The 14,861-nt window shown below is 40.4% G+C and overlaps 1 protein-coding gene and 1 long non-coding RNA gene across 4 annotated transcripts in view; one reads left to right on the plus strand and one right to left on the minus strand.

The window, feature by feature from the left end:
- Window positions 1–14,861, minus strand: part of DIP2A (disco interacting protein 2 homolog A) — a 122,039-nt gene that overhangs the window by 6,072 nt on the left and 101,106 nt on the right. Inside the window, exons 23-36 of one of the 3 annotated variants that reach the window (XM_056350544.1) lie at window positions 14,648–14,849; window positions 13,958–14,067; window positions 13,739–13,819; window positions 11,147–11,270; window positions 10,222–10,343; window positions 9,797–9,908; window positions 9,463–9,572; window positions 8,813–8,943; window positions 7,068–7,236; window positions 5,724–5,894; window positions 3,610–3,639; window positions 2,479–2,540; window positions 843–900; window positions 301–375 (exon numbers count right to left, since the gene is read on the minus strand). In XM_056350544.1, the coding sequence (XP_056206519.1) occupies window positions 301–375; window positions 843–900; window positions 2,479–2,540; window positions 3,610–3,639; window positions 5,724–5,894; window positions 7,068–7,236; window positions 8,813–8,943; window positions 9,463–9,572; window positions 9,797–9,908; window positions 10,222–10,343; window positions 11,147–11,270; window positions 13,739–13,819; window positions 13,958–14,067; window positions 14,648–14,849 (1,557 nt within the window). Of the gene's footprint in view, window positions 1–300; window positions 376–842; window positions 901–2,478; window positions 2,541–3,609; window positions 3,640–5,723; window positions 5,895–7,067; window positions 7,237–8,812; window positions 8,944–9,462; window positions 9,573–9,796; window positions 9,909–10,221; window positions 10,344–11,146; window positions 11,271–13,738; window positions 13,820–13,957; window positions 14,068–14,647; window positions 14,850–14,861 lie in introns of those variants that run through there. The other 2 variants (XM_056350545.1, XR_008823747.1) reach the window with 2 other exon arrangements.
- LOC130154461 (uncharacterized) lies at window positions 353–12,620 on the plus strand. The gene is made up of 2 exons (XR_008823748.1): window positions 353–801; window positions 12,488–12,620. It is a non-coding gene; the product is annotated as an uncharacterized LOC130154461 (long non-coding RNA).

The raw sequence follows: 14,861 nt of genomic DNA on the forward strand, positions 1-14,861 counted from the left end.
TAAATGAAGGTTAAACCAGTCAGCTAATTAATTACCTGTCCACTGATGGGAATACGTAAGATATTCACAGACTAGTGAACTGATCACCTGGTACTGGCATGTGGTAGTTTGGCAGAGGAGGGAGGAAACCGTGCAGACATACATACAAGTACTTAAACAGTTCCAGCTCGCTGTAGAGTTCATTCACTTGCCACGTTAAGGCAACTGTGGCCATCCCACCAAGAGGCAGGCATTTATCTAACATGATTTATCTACATATTAAATCACTGCTGATAAAGTACAACAGCATCAAAGCTTTACCTCTCCTAAATGTGAATCTCCCAGAGGTCCCTTGGTTTCTGTGTGCGCTATGATGACCTTCACCCCTGGAAGAATCTTGAATAAGAAATGAACAGAAGTTAAAAGAACTTGAATTCATCAAAAGAAAAGTTAATAATGCAGAGCCACATGGCACAGTCAACAGCCTGTGCAGTTCTTCCCTTTCTGCTCCTCTCTGCACCATAGATACTAGCTATCTCTTCCTGCCAAGTTGTTCAATCATTTAAACTCTAAGCAGCTATTTTGCAGCTCCCGAGTTGAAGTTTCACACCTTAAAAATGCCTTCCATACTTTTTAATTCGCCTTTGATTTTCTTCAGTTGCAGCAACATATCATAATGCTTCACTTCATACATCTGACTTCATTTTAACTAGCTGTTCATTTTATGCTCTCTCTAGTGCTTCTCTTAGATAACACTGTGATGAATGAAGCTCGTCGCACGGATTCTGTACTGAGACCCAGCTGAAGCAGCTCACCACCCAGGTAAGGGTCATGAGGAGGCAGGATTGCTCTCTGTCTCTCACCTTCCCAGACTCCATAAGGGGCAGACTGTGTGGAGAACCTCTCTCTACCAAACGCACCCTGAGAAAATAAGAGAATACATTTGTACAAGGATTTATGAGTTTATAGAAGGTAAACAGATGTGTTCCAGTATATGCAGTGTTACCCTGCCCTTAGCTGCACTGGCCAAACTGTTAACGATGCCAGCCAATTATGCTCAGTTATTCACAATGCAGTAAAACAGTTAAGAGTTTCTAGCTGTCTTCAAGACTTCCATATTTGCACGTTTGCAGAAGGAACAAGAACTGAGTGCCATAGGAGGAGACGCACAGGAGAAATGGATCCTATATATTATGTCATATTACGCTAGCCCCACACCCATAGGCTAGAACTGGCTAACACAGTGGCAGCTTTGAGGCTACGGCTGAACTTGCTTTTACCAGGAATATATACCATGAAGTCATAGCGATATATTAAACAAGGAGAAAATGACTGTAGTTTACACTGATCTGTTCAGAGGCCAAATCAGGGTCATGCAAATGATGGCGAATAGCCTGTCTTCTAACGGCTAATATTTAAGCTTGCAAAAATTAGAGATGAGTAGTCACAAAAGCTGCCAGTTAACAAGCCCCTAATTTAACATTACGAATTTATTTTTTTTTTTTAAAAAAAGCAAATGCTCCGTCTTGATATTATGTTTCTTAAAATAAGTCCAGAACTAAATACGTATATGCATGTACTCTACTAAACTTAGTCTGACCTTGGTGCAGCTGGCACTTGTATTGACCAAGTTAACTGAGAAACAAGTTAATATGAAAATTATGACTACAGAATTAAGTCTGATAGAATGGTGTATCCGCAGCAAGCTTCCAGATGACACGTGTGTACATGTGTGTGTGTGTTTCAATACGCTGTAGTACAGGCCTGACATCAATTTATTGGATCAGGGAAGGCTGAAGGAATTGAGTTGCTTTGGTCTAAAGGGCGTGGGGAGGGGAAGACTAAGGGAGACAGACTAATTATACTTTTTCTGCTGCCTAAAGGATAGTTAGAAGACGGAGCCAGATTTCTCAGAGTTGCAAACCTTAAGGAAAAGCAGCCAGGGACGTAATATGCAGCATAAATGCCAGTAAGGAAAACTTCCACAGAGTGGGGTGTCAGTCTTAGCACATACACCGAGAGGAGGAGGATCTCCATTCTTGGAGATTTCCTGTACTGAACTGGTCCTGCCACTCAGTAACCTGATAAAGCCTTGAGGGTGGTCCTGCTTTGAGCAGGAGGTTGCATGAGGGACATCCAGAGATCCTGACCACCCAAACTGCTTCTGTGATTCTGTGACTGATCAGCCAGTTGGCAAAGTCACCTTTTGCTAACAGCGTAACTAGGTAAGAAACAGCTAATGCGCCTAGATTATACATGACTGATGAACAGACAGCAAATTAGGTGAGGGTCTAGAAAGCAACAGCTGAAAAAGTGACAGAGGTGGAGATGCCAGACCACTTGAGTGCACAGCCATCATTCCCTAGGGAGTTGTTCCCTGGATACGGTGACAGGGATTAGCCGCTGCCAAGAATATTTCAGCAAACCCATGCAATGCAGCGAGGCTGAACTTTCTCCTCTACACTCATTGAATAGCTAATGATTTAACATTATCTGTACCTGTCATGTCGAAGTGCTCTCATATCTACGTAGACTGTTGTTGGATCTGGTCCTGCTGTTCCCTAAGAATAAGGAGGAAGAAACAAATTCAACAGAAGCCAGAAAATCCTGCTTTCATTCTCACAGCCACATAAACTCACAAACTCCTCTCCCTTTTTTACGAAGTACTGTCCTAATCTAGCTGAAGTATAGTAAAACAGCCCGCCCTTTCTAGAGTGACTGCTGTAAAGCTTTGATGTTTTATGGAATCTGTAAATGAATGCACAAGGATGTATTCATACAGGCAAATCTTTAAGTTTTTAGTATTTTAAAGTTTTATTTTGGTAAGCACCTCCTCTAAAAACTACATAGCAAGTGCAAAGCACCTGTGCAGGCCTAATCCCCTTCCCAAAGCCTAACTGTTCTACTTTGTATCAGTTTTGTCAACTTCGAAGAAAAAAAGATGGCAACACGTACCTAAAACAACTCTAACCAACCCATGTCTTTTCAAGGCTCCTGCCAGTAACAGGCTAGGCAGAGGCAGAGCTGTGTTGTAGTCAGAGGCTAAACCTTCTGACCAACCCTGGTGAGAGGTTTTCCATTTCCCAACATGGGAACAAGGGATCTTTTTCTTTCCCCCAGCAGAATTTAACCTCAAGACAACTAGAAACTACTAGGAAATGCATATTTAAGCTAAAAAATTACACAAAGTTTCAATGACTATTCCCCCCCTTAGCAGTTTCTCATTTTAGAAATACTTAAAATGAGGCCGCTTTGCCATCGGCTCAAGATTGCAGTGCTGGAGAACAGTAATAATGTCTTTATAACAACACTCACTTTTGTAGTGCTGCTGAGGCTCAGCGACGCTGATGGCCACACCAGATTAACGGTATGATCTTTTTCTTTAGGAATATACCATTTAGTAATTTAATCATTGCTATAACCCCCTTTCTAGCTTGTTTGAGAAAGAGGTTTTGTAGTTGAGCTGCAAGTGTTCTTTGTGAGTAAAGCTGAACTTCTTCAGAAAAAAAAAATATCTTGCTTGGTCTGTGTCAAATGAGAACTCTTGAACGGCATACATTCATTCTATAGAGTCATACCACTGAACCAAACTGACTTTAGGACATTACAAGCACACATGCATCACTATACCTGTTCAGCCAGCTTGCCCAGCCTGTTTGGCTGACAGCGGGACCACAAACAGAAGTAACAGAGGCCATCAAAGTGTGTGAAACAGAGAGAAAGGGGAAAAAAGAAAATACAAACAAAGAGGCACTGGAAACATAAGATACACACAGTAAGACAGAAAACAAAACTTACACTGTTTTAGAGTGAAAAGAGAATTTTCATTTCAGATTACTTAAGAGCTCGGCACTTTTAAGTGGTTCATTGGGAAACATGCAAGTCCCAGTTAATAAGAAGAGGTTTAAGGCAGATCATATGTAATGCCCGTTGCCTTAACCATAAATCCCTCCTCTACCTGTAAGGATCTAGAGGCTGCCTGCACCTTCAGAAACACCTTCTTAGTAAACTAGTCCAATAAGGTTGGAAGACATTATATATCTATTTGCATGCTAACTTGTATCAAAAACCCTTCCAGTTTGGTTATTCAGCTATATTCATTTAAATTCAATGATTTAAAAAAGTCAAAATACATGCATCACTTTGGAAGAATGGCAGAAGGGGGTTAAAAAAAAATACCTAAAGAAGGGCTCAAGAATGGAGAACAGAGATGAAAAAGGTGTAAAATGAAGGGGAAGCTTAGCTGCCCAGCAGCCCTGCACTCTTCACAGTTTTCTTGAAGCACTTTTCACACTGCCATTTAACATTCTGCAGAAAAACTGTTTCCCCCCAACTCCTTTGTGTAGTCTGAACAGCAAATAACCAAAACTGGCTTTTAAAATTCTTATTTAGACAGGCAATTCGGAAAGTTTTTGTTTCACACATGGCATCTGAAATGTTTTATTCAATGAATTTAAAAATCTTGATTTACAGTCATCTTAATTTTATCTATATCCTTCCTATTTTTCCGTCTACCGATTCATAAAATTTCTCTGGCTGCATTTCTTTATAACCATTTATCTAGGGATGTTAAAAACCTTTTAGCCTTTAATATGTGTGAAGAAGCTATAGAAACTACAGAAAAAATGATGAATGGCAACGTATTTAAGAAGTTCATGGTCTAAACCATCTCTCTTGTAGGAAATAGAGAACAGTAAAATACATTCTGAGAAGGAAAAATGCTTTCCTTCATCTGGTGGGCACCGGGGGTCGGGGGAAGTTATACAGAAGTACAGTAGCAATCTTCATAGAACCATATTTTTTTTAAGTGTAATTCATACCAATAAAATGGGAAATAAAATTTACAATTACACACATACTTAATACATGTGTCATCTGTGAAATTCCCCACATACAATGCTACATGTTGCCACATCTGAAACTTGAGCAGTTTGATCATCCAAAACCCAGGGTGCTTTGCCATTTCCTAGACCATGCTTAGTACCTGATTTTCAGGTAAGTTGTGCAATAACTTTTTTTTTCTCTTAACTAGAGAAGAAACATCTCATTAAGAAAAGTTAAGATTTTATCTGGTTAAATTACACATACAACACTATCGTCAACTGAATACTAAACTATCAAAGGCAGGTCTGGACCACAGCATGTCATTATCTCCAGTCTGTGAAGTAGGGCAGTGTACTTTATGGGCATATTCTCCACCTCACAGCTTCCAATTTTATACCTTTAATTAGGGGGGGGGGTTGAATCCAACTCTCACATGAGGCGAGACAAACATACTTGCATGTTGATAATGCTAATTTGAACTCTTGAAAAGTAAAAAAGCCTGTCAACCTTGTCAGTTTCCCTGGGTTTTATCTGAGGAACTCTGTCTTCCATTTAATTCCACATATACACAAGTTATTTTTAAACAGGCAAAATACGAATCCCACAAAAGCTGAAATAGCACGGCTGACTTTTTTTATCAGCAGGAAGCTGTATATTTCATTTAATACTGCTCGTCAACAGTAGGAAGGAAGCAAGTTTCTTAATGCTGATTGCCTGTATTAGAAAGGCAAATCAATTGGTCAGTTAATACAGAAAAGTGAAGTTATCGTAATCCCTATCTTCAAGGCTTATTCAACTTGGGTGATGAAACCAGCAAGCAACAGAGCTCTAGTTCATTTTAAAAAATTACATTAAGCTGAACATGGTTTCCAAAAAAGCTCCCAGAGATTCTGTATATGGAATGAGCAGTTTAATCTCACCTGTAAGCAAATTGCTACGTTGACCCTGCACCCAAACGTAGTGCTCACTGCACGAGCAGAGAGGCCCAGGTCTTTGAATAACTTTGAAAAAGACTGTGTTAACGTAATCCTTGGTCTCTCTTCTGCCACCACCATGCATGTTCGCACACAGGACAGGTTAACTCCTTTCATCTGAGAGGCGGGATGAAGAAAACAATAACAATTTAAATTTGAGTCAACAATTTTAGAAATAAGCCATTTTAATTTGCGGAACAGATGGACTTTAAAAACACCAGAATAACTGACATGAACTGGTTGAACAATATAGAGACGATGGACTGCACTCAGTTTGGCTCCATCCATCCAGGACAACCCTCCAAAATTGTGCCAAGAAGCTTTATGGCAGCATTTGACACACAAGATGCAAACTACTTGCATCATGTAACTGCAACACAGTCACTCATCATTTTGAGCTGAAAAAAACCCACAAAATGTCATTGTGTCACAGGAGTGGGCTGACAGGAGACCCGCTTGCTCCCAGTGCTGCGCAGTTCAGATGCGAGCAGAGCACTGGAGACGTTAATAGCTCTCATCAGCATGAATGCGAACCTGCAGCAACTGGCTGCGGGCCAGGACTCCTTTCAGCGAGGTCCAGGAGAACAGAGGGACAGAGCTTTTTGTCTATGCTGAGAATAAGCACAATGTGGCCGCTTTCTTGTCTGCAACAAGCTGCCAGACATTCCCAGGGGAAGTCCTGAGCAGCTTAGTTACTCCAGCCATGGGAACTCTCCTACCATTGAGACAGAGGCGCCTCTTCAAGTTTCAGTTAAGGGATCTCCCTCAAAAATAAACTGATGGATTAGCGTGTTAATTGCTGCTGTTAGGAAGATTACATCCATTTTAGAACTCAATACTTTTGGTGTCAAGTGATCTGAAAGCAGGTGAGACTTGCCAGCTTTTGGGGGGCGTTTTTTTGGGTGAGACATTTTTTGGGGTTGGGGTTTGGTGGGGCTTTGGGTTTTTTCGTTTCTGTGTGGGTTTTGTCTCTTTGTTTGGGTTGGTTTGTTTGCGGGTTTTTTTTTGTCTCAGACAAGAAAAAGTTGATAGGCTTGCTACGGATTTTGCCCCCAAATCTCAGAAATATCCAGCAGCACAGAGGTGGCACAAATCAGACTTCTTTTTTGCCCCACCAGAAACATGAGAGCTGAAACTTCCAGCAATCTCAACATTTCCCAAAAAGCAAGTCATAATGAAAAGCTTTCACAGAAACACAAAAGGGCCCATCTTCTGCAAGCCAGAATGCAGTATTTCTAGAAAGATACATGTATTTATACATCAGTGTGTTGACAAATTAAGTCTGCTCACCCGCAGTATATCAGTCTGTGTTCCAAGCCCTTTGGTGCACATCTCCATCACAGAGTAAGAGCAGAACGTGACACGCACTTTATACTGACTTACAGCAGACAACCACAGAGACACATTGCTCTCCAGTTCCAGAGGAGGGACTAGAATAGACTGATGACCCGAATATACACTAGGGAGAGGAAGAAAAAGAAACATGAGAACTTCAAGCCAGTGTAAAAACCTCCAAAGTTACATGAAGTTAAAATGAAGCAAATACAGGAAAACTGTAAGCCTGGTATCTATCTGAACTGCAGCTTCTTGGCAGAGAGCAAATATCTCTTAGTTAGCCAAGAACCACAGGTTTGAGTTATGCCACAGTCTTTAACGAGAGTATATGTGTGTTGCCCTCAGTAAATTGTGTTGAACTGTAGACAAATACTGAATACCTTGAGTAGACAGAACTTCCAACACTAAAATGTTAACATTTGAGACATCACTCCAATTACAGATCACCGTTGGTAACTGAGCTTATTTTTGTGAGTCATTCTAGGGAAAATACACCTTTTGCTTTGAGTGACGTGAGTCTTTAACACCTACACTGCACCACTGAAGTTTCTTGTGCAATTTTCTAGCCTTTGCCATGGGTGTCTGTTTTTAAACAATGTTTATGTGAAATTCTTAACCTGGATACCAGTTAACATGAGTGGACAGAAAGTCAAATTCAGAATCACACCACCTTTTCACTTTTTTTTAAATATTATATACTCATTTCAAGACACTGTATGTCATGACCATGCAGTCTTAAATTACCAGATGTTTTTTTAGATCAGTTACTATCAACAAAATCAGTGACACAACCCTCCATAAAACCAGGCTTAGATAAACCAATGCATCTTGAAAAAAATAACAATATCTCTAATTGCTTTCAACAGGTAGCGTAACAGGCTTGCCAGTTCTCCTGACTAGAGTTAATGTGTTTCTGTTATGGGCAATGTGAGGAGGAGTTTGGTTGGTTTTTTATCTTTTAAAATATTCTATAAAATAGAAAAAGAGTTACTCTGTAATAAAAGTCTTTCAAACTAAAACTAAGTTTAACTCAGATGAAACACAACAGACCTTGTATTAACTCTTCTACAGAAAGCATGACACATTTAATTCCCTTCCCTAAAAATATTCTTTTAAATCCATTTAGATTTTAATTCTTCCATCACTGAGGTTCCTTCTCCCTCGACCCTCCCTCACTTTATTGATGATATAAATCATCAGATGTTACCAAAGTTAAAAGTTTTGCTTTCCTTCAGTACACTTCCTTTCCACTTGGGGAAAATTTTGCAGCTTTGCAAGATGTGCTGCACTGTAGTAGCCATCTGATTGAATCAATTCACATCTTACTTATTTTAAGAAACATTCAGTTGCTTCCTTTAGTAGTATTTCTTAGTACATGCCAATTTTGCAGTTAATACCTTACGGGTTTTCTAAAAAGATATGGTATAATCTCAAAAGATTTTAAAAGGAATCTGTAAAATAGACAGTGAAGTCTTTTTTTTTTTTCTTGGATTTGGCATCTAATTAATTCCATTTGCAAAACCCAAGTTACTCAAGTAACTAACTAACTTAAATGAATTTTGTTACCACAAAAGGTATTTTATGAAATACCTATAAAAAGGTTAATTTGGGTTTATCTGACGGTTTCATCCACAACTGCTCCCCTGGATTCTAGAGAAGGCTGGGAACACGTGGGAAAGCCTATGACTCAAATGACATACCTGCACAAGCACCACAGTGCAAACCCCAAGCCACAATAAGGGTCGAGGCAGATGGCAATCTGGCGCGAAGGGTACAGCTCACACTGTAGCTTTATAGAGCGACATAAGGCACTTGTAGCTGCATGTGACATCTGTAAAAGAAAACCAGGTGCTCTCAGGGACTACTTTGTTTTTTAAAAAAAAGGGTATCATGTAATAATTGATAGGAATGTTTATCGTAGAAGGCATGGCAACACGTAATGGTTTGAGTTTTTTTAAGCACCTTTAATAAAACAGGAAAAGGCAAACGAGCCCAAAATTTAACAGGTACTTTTCAAGCTAGTGGCAAATGACATCTGTCATGACATCAAATGGTGCCAAATGACATCTGACGTCTCTATAATTAATCGCAAAAGAAAACATTAATGAACTTCCCAACAAACGCTCTCCATTTAGACCCCTCAAGTGATTGCTCCCATAGGGCCAGTAAGACTGAATGCTTCCAAAAAGCACAAGAAATTTTTATGTCATGCAAACTTAAAAATAAGCTTCCTGAACACTACGATGGTCTGTTTACATTTCTGTATTTCTTCTCTAGCAGGAGGAATAAATGTGGAATATACCTATATATAAGGAGATAAAGTATAGTAATATCTTTCTTGTTACTCTACCTTTACTCCTGCTAATATACCAGTAGTAGACACGCTGAAGTCCAAGTATGCCAACGTATCTGGAGATGTAGGTCTGAAAATACTAGCCAGCTTCTTTTTAGGCATATCATCTATTTAAGAAGAGAAAAATATCATATTATTGTTTTGGAAAAACAGCACAGGTCAAAAAATGTATCTTTACAGCATTAACTCCAGGTGCTTTTGATAGTTTCTGGACAGCTGTTTCGATGCAAAGCAAGATACATCCATTCAATTAGGCGGTTTTGGTATAATAAAATAAATAAATCAGCCTTCAGACTATTTGAATTTTGGATAATAGGCAAACATCCCATACCTGTATCCAAAATAGTGGGCCATGTTTTAATATCTACAGCTGTTGCAGCTTCCTTGGACTTCAGCAGTTTCATTATCGCTTGCGTGGTCAGTATACATGCAGACTTACTGACCTGTAAAAGACACAGCATTAAAAACATTTATAAATAACTAGTGAAAGAATGCTCAAGTGATCACACATCCATCCAGATGAGATAAACAGTAAGCTGAACAGATGAAGAAAAAAACATTGGAAACATCACAATAGAAAGAACATTTTAAACAAGTTTCTGAAAAAAAGTATTAATTGACTCAGCCACAGCATACTGATTTTTTTTTTTTTTTTTTACCCCTAGTTTATTTTACATCGACTGTGGCAAAGCAATTTATCAGGCTGCATCAACCATCTTACACCCACCAAAAGCGTTAGGAATGTCTTATACATACCTCTACAATCATTTTGACAGTGGGCAGAGTGGTAGCAAGATTCTGTGGATGAGGTGGGCGAACAGTGATAGGTATACAGCCAGCATATAAGCAGCCATAGAAAGTTGCTATTAAGTCTACTCCTGTAAAGGATATTTGTGAAATTAAAGCCATTTTTATCAAAACAAAAGGCCAAACTCATTCACCAAAGCCAAAATACACACTGATTTATTTTATTAGGATGTAAGGACTTGTCAAAAATGTCTCTTCAAATCAACAGGCTGTTCTTGGCCATGCCCAATTCTATAAGGTTAAGAAACTTTGCATTTGAAGGTTAGCAAAAATTACTTCTTTTTTTTAATTAAAAAAAACCCAACCTTGCAAATTTTAGATTTGTGGGGATATATTTTCATGGACAAAAATAACAAAACAAGGTATTGTAAGTTATGAAGATGACAACTCAGACTCTTTTAAAAAGCATACATTTGCTTTTCACCATTATGACTCTGAAATACACCATCACCCAACTTTCATGAGGTACATTTGCAAATACACACTAGTAATGCAAGTCTGGGGTTCACATTTGACTTCTGGAGACAGCCTTTCAGGAAAGGAAGGGTGTTTGTGCACTGACATCCCTCACCTAGCTTCCCAAGGATACTTAGGCAGTTTTATTCCATTCTTGAGGCTGAAAATCGAGAATCTTTCATGTGGTTTAAATCAACCTACTTTTGCATAACTGCCCAGACATCTGGAGCAGTCAGATGAAATGTTTGCTACATGTAGTTTGCCACTTAGGACAAGCAACTTAATAATAAAAAACCCAAAAAGGACGTCTCTTTGAAATACCAAGTCACTGCCATATACCATGATATTAAACGGATGTTTGAACACCCTTAGTTCCTTTCTTGTGATGTCTGACCGATTCTGCTGTCTGTTGCCTTACCTGGAGGATAAACTAGGGCCACGTGGTCACCAACATTCAGTCGCCCTTTCTCCATTAGTGCGACTGCCACTCTCTCTGCGCGCTTGTGCAACTGTATGCATGATGCAGTGCTAGCTACAGTGCCCTGCACAGAAGAGAAGCAACATTAGACAACTTTACTCAAACTGTTCTCCGCAAAGTACATGCTGCAGGTGCAATACTGCATTGTCCTTATTTTAACAGTGCAGCACACTTAAAGACTCTGTCTTGGTGTTTCAGAAGCCATGCTGCTGGTACCGTGAACTTCTAGGATGCTAGAGAATTTTATACATATTATTGTGAATGTCAGAGAGCAAAGCAGCTTCTAAATGTATTTGGTATCACAAAACGAGTATCTTACAAATATTTGAAATTTCACCGTCCAAGGGAGAAAACACAGTAGCAGTAGCAAGAACACAATTGTTTTAGCAGCAAGCTGAGCACTGCATCAGCTCTACCATGCACAGCCAAACCTCTACATACTTTTGCAATCAGCAGTCTTTAGAAGTGCAAAGGGAACTCTGCTATGTCTTTAGTACAGATACTCTTTCAAAGGGTCAGAGAGGCAACCTGAGCTCTGTTTGTTATGCACTGTTACTTCTGCTTCAGTGCGTCTACTGAAAGTGTATTTCCCACAACTATGCATCTGGGAGGTCTTCACATGGAAGCAGCTGTATCTTAGGATTGCTTAGGCAGTTGCAAAGTCATGAGGATACCAAAAACCTTAGATGTGAAGACAGAAAACACACTTTGCTATCCAGCCTAGGAAGTGACGCCTTAGCCTTAATTAAGCCCCTGAGGTTGGGATGTACCCTTTTTTCCAAGACTACAATCTGATACAGGAAAAACTGGTGGGACAACCACCTCAGAGGGAAATACACAGAGACTGAATCAAGCCTCCCACTATACAGATAAGGATTATCACAGCAAATGTCTGCAATACAAGCATCTGCTTTCAAGTCCAAGGCAAGCTGCCACATGTAATCCTCAGCCCAAGCGCACAGCTCTCTGATGCAAGGTCTAGTTGATGCAGGATGGCACTGGCACTGCTCAGTTTTACTAAGGATATTGTTGTTAAAGCCTGGGAGCTAAAATCATGCAAAATCAGAACAGTAAATACGGTGGATTGTTGATACAGGAACAGCAGCAGTTCAAGGACTTGGGAGAAAAATCTAGACATGAAAAGGTGTAAAAGAGATTCTCATGGAGACCTGTGAACACTCTAATGTTTAGCATTGTAGCTCGTTAGTCCCCTGCTATTTTAAGATGTGTTCACCAACAGGTAGTTTCTTTGTGCCTAATTTTTGTGTTTCCTTTTTGCAGAGTCTCCTTGTGAAGGGTACAGGTGGCCTGAACAAGTGACCAAGAAAGGGCCTTCTTCGTACTAGAAAACTTCCCTCAAAAGCCATTTTACTCTGAGAGTAAAATAAACCAATTCTGCGGCTTTTAACAATAACCATATCAAAGCAGTTTCTTTCGCTAAAGCAGAGTCTCATGACAAAAGTCAGAACTTCAAACCACATCCTATACCATCCCGCCTGTCTGAATGAGCCCCCCAAAGGCCAACCCTTCACTTCCCAGGGACTGCTGCTGGACCTTCACAAGGCACATTCCCTGTCTCACATGTCTGCAGTACAGCACAGCACAAGGCAGACCAGTTAGTCACTGGGCTGTTATTGTTGCTGGAAGCTACCAAGTACACGCTCAAAAAAACAATTGACCAACTCTGCCTCCTGAAAAGAAAGAAGGGGAATAAAAAAAAGTGCCAGAACAGCAGTAGAAGTATCTAAAATATTTGAGTTTTCTGAAACATGCACAGCAGTAGTGCTCCTCAGGCCCACGGAGGCTGAAATACTGAGGAACATAGAAAAGTGCACATTTTTTCACACCCCTGTACAAAGTGTTGGATGCACCAGACACATAAATGCTCCAAAACTACTGAAAGTCACATGCAGAACGGCTTATGAGCAAAAATGATGCATTTACTGAGAAACGTGACTGTTGCCTTGTTGTATGTCATAAAGGCTCAGACAGCCCTTGAATAATCAAGAATATAGAGCCTGTAAGTATGTAGAGCCTGTGCTCTGAAACTGAGGCGTTTGCTTGTTCATGTTGGAGTGCCTAAGTGCTATCCTTTTTGGGGGCAGAGCCTGGCCAAGGACAAGGTATCAGTGTTTCCTGAAGGGTGGGCAGTGCTCCTGAACCATATGGCTCCAAAGGTGTCCCAAGGGTTCTCTACTTAGGCTCGAGATCTTCCAATTGAAAGGTCCTGCAGCTCGAACTTCCAGTTACACTTGTGCTCAGGGACAAAGACAGAGTAGTGGCTTCCATTAATATGACAAAAGTTGTGTTCCAGCAGGAAATGCAACTACTGCAATGTTTTAAGCTAGGCAGAATACATACTGAAATTCCAGATGTGGAAAAGTTCTGCTGCTTGTTAATGAGCAATTTTTGTCTGCTTCATCAAAGTAACCTGAAGCATTTTAGGAAAAGACTTCTAGCTGGAATTTTCTTAGAATCCAAACGATGTTTTGCTGATCTCAATCTCCAAGTATGACCTAAAGTGCATCTCACCTTGGAATTCAACAGAAGGAAGAGGGGATGATCTGGAGTTGTCTGGGCTCGCCACTGGAGAACATCCGCTAAATACAGGAACTGAAACAGAAAAAAAGGAGACACTCAGATTCACTCAAAATGCAGCATGCTTAGTTTCAGCAGAATACCATAAGTGGTTTTCTCTCATTTTGAATTAGCCAATTCAAATATTTACCAATACCAGGACATCAGTGTTACCTTTCTTGCCTGGTCGTTATCCTCCAACTGGGTAACATCTCTCCCTGAGGCTTGTGCAATTCTCTTTCCAGCAACAAGGTTTCCTACTATCATTGAAGCAGGACCAACATCTGCATTTTGAAAAACACAGTGCAAAATGAGGAAAAGTAATATAAGGAACATGTAATAATCTAGAATTCAGCCTGCACATTACTATAAATGCCGTATGTAACACAGATCTGAAAAGATGAAAAGCTAAAACCAAGGATCACACTGCACAGAAAAAGAGAGAAGAGGCTAGTATGGTACACTAAAAATCCGCCCATTATCAGCAGAGCACATTAAAAATCAGTCTACACTGATTCAGCAGATTGAGGTCTGCCTGGACTTCAGTGTTATTGTTTTATATTTAGAGTGAGTTACTGGCCTTTGCAAGGTGGTCAGTACAGGAACAATTGACAACACAGCTACAGAAGCATGAAATGGGTACATGCTGTACGCCCTTGCGTTTACCTGGGATTTGAGGCATAAGACAACGCCCTCCCTGGGCTCTGGGCTGCTCTGACATCACCACTAGCTCTGCCAAGTTAGGCAGCTTAAAGCCACCCAACATGCACAGCCCTGAGCTGCCACACTGCCCCTGGATCATATTCCACGCACACCCTTGGAGACAGACGCGCAGAGCTAAGGAACGCGCTCCGGTTTACTCACCTGGTTGTTTCTGTCGTGGCTTAGGCAGGTTAGTAACACAAGTATGTGGACACATCAAGACATTACAAGGGTGCAGAGCACCTTCTAGAAAGCGCTGCTTGGTTTCCGAAATATGAATTCCTCCAAGTGGAGCCTTTGGCAAAGTGTTGGCTGGCACCAAGGCGAGACAGTAGACGCCCACTTGGTGAATGCTATCAATTGCCTTGACAGAAAG

This window comes from Falco biarmicus, chromosome 8 (genome assembly GCF_023638135.1).
Source record: "Falco biarmicus isolate bFalBia1 chromosome 8, bFalBia1.pri, whole genome shotgun sequence".
In the NCBI taxonomy this organism is placed as follows: domain Eukaryota; kingdom Metazoa; phylum Chordata; class Aves; order Falconiformes; family Falconidae; genus Falco; species Falco biarmicus.